At 40.6% G+C, this 8904-nt stretch overlaps 1 protein-coding gene across 1 annotated transcript in view; it reads right to left on the reverse strand.

The window, feature by feature from the left end:
* Positions 1-8904, reverse strand: part of LOC106528741 (laminin subunit alpha-5) — a gene marked incomplete in the record, with an annotated part of 162169 nt that overhangs the window by 8765 nt on the left and 144500 nt on the right. The window contains 5 exon segments of the mRNA XM_014023988.1: positions 425-532; positions 1816-1977; positions 4273-4413; positions 4798-4942; positions 7878-8079. Coding sequence (XP_013879442.1) covers positions 425-532; positions 1816-1977; positions 4273-4413; positions 4798-4942; positions 7878-8079 — 758 coding nt within the window.

The raw sequence follows: 8904 nt of genomic DNA on the forward strand, positions 1-8904 counted from the left end.
AACTAGGGATGCATAATATATCAATATTGGTATGATATGTAAAACTGGGCCAATATTAACGYCCGATATTGATTTGACAACGTTTAGCTTTGTGTTTCTGTTTTGGGAGRRGAGATGKTTGGTTGAGCAGCATCTGTTTGATCATGATAGTGATACTGCAGCTGCAGAGCCAGGAATAACTGAAGTAGAGCCATGTCAGAGGTCTGGTTGTTTTTTTACGGTATCAAAAAAAGACCCAAGCGTGCTTGTATGTATATGTATAATATAGTTTGTGCGTTTGTGTAATATCGGTAAATATCGGTTATCCGCCATAACAGCAATAATTATATTGGATATCGATATCAGCTGAAATTTTCATATCGGTGCATCCCTAGTATTAACGTGTATGAAAGTTGTCAGCAGTAATCATTTCTGAGTTCTGGACCTTCAGGATGATATCAGGCCTGGAAGCTTCAGCTGGCAGGGGCAGTGCATCCCCTCTCATCGCCTGCGTGTGAAGACGATACCTCAGATATCCCCCATAAGACGAGACCTGCAGAAACACAGAGACGTGAGAAGTACATTTAAAGTAAACAGGAAGGAAAAAATCCGCAACTAAAAACAGAAATCGGTGAAGGATAAACAGTTTATCTCTTTTCATTCCTCAGTTTATGATGATAAATGCTGCCTTTTGGGTCAAATTGTGAAAACAATAAGCCTAACGTCATGTAAAGCCTGGATTAGTTTTACCTAGGGACCCCATGCTATTTGTAATTGCAGAGATTGCCTGTGTTGTCGATCTCATGCGAATCAGCCATATCATGCATTTACCTGCTATATTTCACTGAACTCTGAGGTCCTGTGATAACACTAATCCAATGTGACTTGGCATCTCTGTGATTTGATAAGGAATGAGCTGAATCCCATATAATTACGTGTTTTTTTCTTTCTTGGGTGCATTTTATTTGCTTTTGGTGAAGAATGGATGCTGGACTGGAGTGCACTGAAAATCTGTGGGCCGACAAAACCCTACCGACCCGTAATATATGGCATCAAAAAGAATAGGCCGAAGAGAAGGAGCAAAATCAGATGCAAATGGTGGCTCACATGACCTGCACTGTGTGGTAAAAATATACATTTTTCTGTTTGTAGCCAGAACACTTTATAACTTATGAAATGTTGTAAACCTGTTGGAACGATGTGTGGCTGTTGCAGAGTCATCACATCCAGGAGATGTTCGTAAATCTCAGTAAAACTCAGTGAAAAGTAGGGGAGGCTGTAGTGTAGTGGTAGAGCAGCCGGCTTTGGGACCCGCAAGTCACAGATTCGACTCCCCGCCATGCCCACATGCTGTTGTGTCCTTGGGCGAGACACTTCACCCGCCTTGCCTTCTGATGGTGGTCAGAGGGTCCGGTGGCGCCTGTGTATGGCAGCCTCACCTCTGTCAGTGYGCMCCAGGGCAGCTGTGGCTACAATGTAGTTTGCCATCATCAGTGTGTGATTGTCAGTATGAATGGGTGAATGTCTGTAAGTGTAAAGTGCTTTGAGTGTCCTGGATGGATAGAAAGGTGTTATATAAGTACGGTCCATTTACAATTTACATTTACCATAAAACTCAGGCTTTGGTTATCCCGTGTTAATGTGTCACATAAAAAGCAGATGTCAGGGAGTAATTTATTTATTACATGGGGACGGGTCCCCAGATAATACTACCACATTTCACAGCGTGAGCTTAATTACTCCTTCCAATGTGTGCTGAGGAAGATTCTCAGCTATTAACCAATGAAACGGTTGCTCAGTATGTGAAAGTTAAACCTGGAGAAACCTTCTCCTCACCTTGTCTCCCAGGTACTTGTTAGGTGCGTGCCAGTGGAGGTCCTGGTAGACATCAGGAACGTCACTGAGGTCAGCCTCCACAAGGTCCTGATCAGGGTACACCGTGACCGGGACCTCCTGTCTGTCTGCTCCCAGCAGAACCCAGCCCTCCATGTCCATGATCTACAACACATGATGAGAGAAAAACAGACCTGCTGACCAGAACTCAGTCTGTCAGAGCCTTCTGCACTTCACACATCTGCACAATATAACCCTAAAGCTGTTAGTGAAGGACTTCCATCATCTTTATTCACGCTGAGAAATGAAACCACAGCACTTCCTGCTGGGACATGAGGATGATAAAAAGAATAGAAGCCTTTGGACTGCTTTTTTATTTCAAATATGCTGTTAATCCTGTTATTTATACACCTAACAATAGTTAATAAAATCAGTCCAGTGGTTCCAGATGGATTTCATTAGCTGTGTCCAAAATGGCAGGCCAGATCCTCCGAAGGACCCAGCCTAGCCGGTCAAGGTGGGCTGCTGGGTCCTTGTTAGACTACGACGACTGGAAAAAAGTGTTTGTGAATTTGGATGGTCTAGCCTTCCTTCCTTACCCCGGCGTAAGTCATGTCACCTAGCAACAGTGATGACGCTAAACAGAAGCAAAATTAGATCGAAAGTAGAAAAATATCAATATGTCAGCATTTTTAACATCACAAAACAATAAAATTAACTTAAAGGTAATATTTGAAGAACTAACATAGGTGCATGTTTATTTCGCTATATAAGTTTGTTTTTTCCTGACAAAAATAATATTTAAAAACACGTCTATACAAATGACAAAAGTATTAACAACACAACTGCTTGAAATTTTTCATTTTTATACCGCCATATTTTTATTTAAAATGTATTCTTTTCATCTTCTTTCGTCTCTTCGTCCACCATTACTAGCATAAAAAAACTCTGGTTGGCCCGTAATGCATTATGGGCAGTGGTGGGCAGCGTTAATCCAAAATTTAGCTCCGCAATTTGTAAAGCGCTTATAAAAATATTTAGGTTCGCAACTTCAAAAGCGCTCATGCTAGCGGAAGCTAATTTTAAAGCGCAAGGTCAATTTGACACTTACTACCTGGCAACAATTCATGTACAATATATGAACAACACTGCCAACTAGCGGTGTCTGAATGAACTCTTTTACAACTTAATTCTACAACCGCCGATTGTTGGGGATGTGATTTCCTGAAATAGACCTTTAGTTCCTGGTGTAAAAATTAAAAAGTTGTTGAGGATTGCTAGTTCGGCTGATTCTTTAAAAAGTTGTTGAGGATTGCTAGTTCGGCTGATTCTTTAAAAAGTTGTTGAGGATTGCTAGTTCGGCTGCTTCTTTGTCCTTTTCTTTTGTTTGTTGTAGATTTTTCATTAAATAAGCATCAAAAAAGTAATTGTAAAACTGTTTATTGGAAAACTAAAGCAATGCATTCTGGGTACATGATGGATTTGATTTGTGACGGGAAATGAAAGCACGGAGAACAAGAAACTATCTTCCCTTCAAAATAAGAGCTTGGATTTTAAAGTTTTCCATGTAGTTGCTCCAGYTGACCACTAGATGTCAGTCTTCATCAGCATAACATCTTTAAATTATTTCTGAGTCTCTAATTGGCCGATTGCTTCGACCAATTACGTCAAGTATTGAGCTCCAGCGTTTAAACTTTATTTATTTTTTAAAAAGGAGCTCCGAGTGTAAAGTAAAATAAATCAATACATACAAAATTTTAGTATGGATTACCAACGTTAACTGTTTTTGCTATTGCCTTCCTGCTACGTAAGCAGACACAAAGCATTGTGGGAAATCAGAACCTTGACCGAATGCAACAGTCAGCARGGATGTATACCTTCTCAATAAGTGTTTTTATCTGGGAGGGGTGCTGTTGGATAGATCACGTGTGTTGTCATTCATTGACAGCCATACATTCCACTGTTCAAGATAATGATGACTCGTAGATAATTAGTTATTAGCGGTACTGCATTTTAATTTAAGAAAGCACAAGTCCGCTTGTGAATTATAAAAATTAGTAAGACCGTAAAAGCGCAAACAAAATATTTAGGTCCACAATTAGCGTATTTGCGCTTTAGCGGGCTGGTGCCCACCACTGATTATGGGATATGGTGGGCCGGGAAGGATCCATTGGACCAGTCCTTTGATTCGAGCCAAAGGAAGGATGCATTTGTCGGCCACATCGGAGGTGTCTTTGGTTTTGGACRGCCTTCGTCGCGGCGCTGTGACGTAAGCGACCGACAAATTCGGCCTTCGGAGGACCGGCCTCTCGTTTTGGACACAGCCAGTGTTAGATGTAACTCCAGTCATTTCTTTCTCAATGAAACATGATCAGATGTTGTTACAGAAAGAACTTTCGCTTTGGCCTTTCAGCAGCAGAGGATAAACAAACAAACAATGAAAACATCCAACAGGTGTACCTCTGTGCGTCTTTTGTTGGAGCTGTGGCAGCGATCTGTGGCTCCAAAACAAAAGCAGCTGGTGCAGCCTTTAGGGTTGGTTGGGTCCAAGTGAAATGTACCGATCCTGCACTGATCGCATCGAGAACCCTGGACGTTCTCCTGCAGGTGGAGAGTACAGCCAGGTAAGGCATACGACCAGGTGAAGGTGTTCACAGTGTGTGTGTACTTGTTTTTACTACAGAGTGAGGACCAGTTGCACCATACTTACTAACAAAGTCTTTGATGTAAAGTGAGGACCTCTTCAATGTCCTCACTTTGTTTACAGCTTTGCTGTGCTTCACTAGTTAGGTTTAGAGGTATGTTGTGAATTAAGTTTTGGTTCAGGTTAGGGTTAACTACAGACCAGTAATGGTTACTTTTAGAGAAAAAGTCTGGGTTAGGCGTAAATACAGTTATAAAAATTAATGTAAGTCAATACAAAGTCCGCAATTTGATGCAAATACAAGGATGTGTGTGTGTGTGTGTGTGTGTGTGTGCATTAACCTTGCAGAGACACTGCCCTGTGAAGGAGTCACACACGCCCTCCTCTGTTCCCGCTTCGTTACAGTCACATGGCCTACAGTTGGGGTAACCATAGAAACCAGGGGCGCAGTGGTCGCACCGGCGACCGACAACATTGTTCTTACAGCTGAAAAAAAAAAGAAAGCCTCCTGTTAATCATTCAGCAAATAACATGACCAAACAATCTGTAAGGATAAATCAGGGCTCGTACCAACACTGCTGTCAAATTAGCTCCAGTTTCAGCTGAAAGTTACTTTAAGCTGAGTTTTATTGTTCCATTATTGTTCAGCTTCTGTCTTTTATGCTTATAAATAAATAAAACACACCCCTTCATCTTATTGTTCCATAGTTTCCTAACAGAGTACTTGGCTCTCAGACTGCAGGTTTACTTGTGATTTCTAGAGTTCCTAAAAGAAGAATGGGAGGCAGAGCTTTCAGTTATCAAGCTCCTCTCTTGTGGAACCAACTTCCAGTTTCTGTGAGGCTGAAGAATGAAGACTTTATAAGCCTGGCGGGCAGCCAGGCTATTCATGCCTCCCCGCCAGGTTAAGCTTTTTTTTGTGCTATAAAAAAATCCTCCATACATCCTGTCCTTCTTCCTAATCAGAGTCAGGGTGGGAGCTGGAGTCTGTCTCAGCAGCCTTTGGGTGAACGCAGAGGACACCTGGACAGGTCTCCAGTCCATCACAGGGACACAGAGAGACAAACAAGTATCCACCCTTCCAGTCATGCTAGAGTCACACAGAGAGCTCCAGAAGGTTTTAAAACTAACTCTGAGATCTGAGTTGTAATCACTTATTATTAAAACCTATTTATCATATCAACCATTGCCCATTATTATTGATCTTTTTTGTGAGGAGTTTTTAACATATACTGTATATACACATTATACATTTATTATTATTAATACTATAATTAAAGGTGAGCCATGTAAATTTATATTTGTATCAAACAAGTAGTCCTTTGTGTTACTCTGTAACCCTGAAGTAGCTCTCTGCCAAGGTTGGTGATCCCCACTATAGTTGGTGTTTAACTATTGTAAAGAAATGTTTTACAATAACAYGTAATTACATTACATTATGTCTTATTTTCAAATTTCTTGCCATGTCTTGTCTTGTCATTTTTTATGGCTGTTGGTGGGCTGCCAAAGTGGTCCTACCACCGGGGTTAGCCAGTTTTCTGGGGGAAACCCTGAATCCTAATAGTTAAGACTTAGGTTTCCTGAATTATTCCTTAGTTCTGCTGCTATAGACATATATTATCGGTATAAAACCAAAGTGCTGAATAAAACCAGCCCATGTAAAATAAAAATAAAAAAGTAGGAAGTGAACTTGGATCATAGTGTGAGGTTCTGATTAGCGATGCAAGTTATCGATTAATGAATTCATCTAAAGTTGATTGAACTTATCGATTGACTAACGATTAATTGATAAGTGGCCATTTTCTTAAAAACCTGACATTTCTCTTGAATCAAGGGTTTTTTATAACATGAAGGGCTAATTCTTTAAACACTAAATAAAAAAAGTAAAGTATTATATTTTATAAAATTTATTGGGCCAGCTGTATTTCACACTGACTGAACAAAACAGAAAATTGTGAATTTCACACACATTATTAAATTTGGAAATGTTTATAAAATATAACAAAACACGAATTTATTAGGTTACTAGTTTGAAAAAAGGAAACAAAAAAGTACAACACTTAATCCACCCTGAACAGAGACATGTAAAACTAACATTTAAACACAGGGTAACATTTTAATCGAAAGATTTACTCAAAAACAAACTATAAACATAAAATATCTCTGAGAGGGGTAAATATACAAATGAGTACATACTGGAACTGTGTTTGTTTACATTCCCTGTGGTTTTATCTGGGCTGATGTTAATTTGATTTGTTCACTGACCGGGTTATGTCACACAGGTGAGATTAACTTCATGTTAATGATTTGTAGTGACTAACTCTTTTTGTTTTGTTTTTATCACAGAAAATTAGCTCTACAAGAAGAAGCTAACAGCTAAAGTTAGCACACCATTCAATTGTCCTGCTCTCTTGTTTTAAGCGTCATACTGCTGAATACACCATTACAGCTTTCTGTACTTTTTCTTTGAGTTMGGTGTAGTCCATTATTAYTGTGTCGCAAATAAAACTAAACAAGATTTATGCGTTTAATTATAACGCTGCTCTCTGCTCAGCTCAACAAGGCCGTGGTAGAGTATTATGCTACGTTCATGCGCGTCTGAAGAGGGAGGAGCGTCTTGGTTTTTTCCGGTCTGTCTTCGGTGGATGAAATAAAGATAAAATATAGAAAATGGCTTTGCTTTATTTACTAAAGAGCAAGCGAATGTTGCGCACACCAGATAATTATTTCAATAGATGATTTAGAGGCGGTTTGTTCGGTTAGTTTCATCACTCCAGGAGCTGCGAGCTGACGGACTGTTTTTCGTCCCGAGCCCAGTTTAACACCGCGGTCAGTTTAACGAGCTGCTGACCCACATCRGTGCTGATATCTCCAGCCAGAACATCAACTGCAGATGGTCGATTTCARCTAAAGAACTCCTGTCCGTCTGTTTCAATTTAGTGGGCAACATTCAGGAAACTGTCACGTGGAAAAATGAGTCTCTCTGATTGGTTGTCAAGACGCATCGAGTGGCGAAAGATCAGACTTTTGAACTCGGGCGTCGGCTGCTTTCGCCGCACCACATGCACGGAAAATGCTCTGCCGCACCTTCTGCGCTCCTTGCACGAAGCTCTAAACGGACCTGATGCGCCGCAAGACCCCTAGAGGTGCATCCACCATGTAAACTGGCTGCTCCTGCAGCTCAAAACACATTCGATGTGAACGCACCTTTAGTGGTAGAGGCCAGGCTGAGAGCAGCGTCGCCATCTACTGGATGAAGGCAAAACTACACTGAAATAAGGTTTAAACATATGTTTTCAATTAATAAAATAGAAGGAGTTTTAATGTAATAAATCATTATGTGACGATTAATCGTAAGTAAATTAGTTGTTTGCATCCCTAGCTCTGATGTGTCATGGCTGCTTCCTTCATGGTGACGTACCTGCACTGTCCGCTGAACGTGTCACAGCTCACGTCAGAGGAGACCACTCCGGGATGAGAGCAGTTGCAGACCTCGCAGCCCACCAGTGGGTGGCAGCCGAACGTCTGAGGTTCACACTGGGTGCATTCGGGGCGCAATGTCCTGGGAGGACAGATGCAGTCCCCTGTGACGGGCTCACACAGCCTCGGACCACAGTTACACGCTGCGCAACAAGAAATACAGGAAACAGAAAAGCAACGGGTGCTTAGAACTTCAGAAGAAAAAAAACACTTCAGAGACAAATGACCCTCACACCCAGGGACAATTTAGACCAATAAACCTTATGAAAGTTCTTGGTCTGTGGGAGGGACCTGGAGTACACAAAGAAAACCCACTTCTGCACTGGAAGAACATAAACTCCACCCAAAGAGGTGGGGCTTAAAAATCTTCATCCTCCCTGATTTTTTGTGAGAACTTTTTTGTGACCGACCAACACAACAGATTAAATCTTAACAGTGTGGAGTGCATTAGTATTCATCATAACGCTTTAATAAGTCAGTTTGCAGTTGCTAAGGAGTCCTGTAGGAACCAGATGAATGTCAAAACCTAAAACCTGACCCTACACACGCTCTCCATCCAGTCTGACTGAGCTGCAGCTGTTTTACAAAGAAGCACCGACTCAGGGGGTGAATATTAATGCACATCAAACAGTCCAATTATTACTAAAGCTCTGTGTCGGTCTGTCTCATAAATCCCAATCTAATATTTTAAAGTTTGTTGTCTACACCAAGATTATAATAGTTTTGGATTTTTCCTTATAGTTTAGTTTTATTTCGTTATGACTTTTTTCTTTTAATTCAGTTAGCTTTATTTAGTTTCTAGCGTGGTTTTGCTAGTTTTTATTAGTTATTATTGCATTTTTAATGCTTAGTTTTAGTTTAGTTTAGTTTTTATTAGTTCTAGTATTAGTTTTTTCCAATGCATCCTCAAGCTTGTGATGCTCCTGTGAGTTACTAACCAACAGCTATTTGGTCACTATTAAACCAGT

Source organism: Austrofundulus limnaeus, unplaced genomic scaffold (genome assembly GCF_001266775.1).
Source record: "Austrofundulus limnaeus strain Quisiro unplaced genomic scaffold, Austrofundulus_limnaeus-1.0 Scaffold401, whole genome shotgun sequence".
Lineage (NCBI taxonomy): Eukaryota > Metazoa > Chordata > Actinopteri > Cyprinodontiformes > Rivulidae > Austrofundulus > Austrofundulus limnaeus.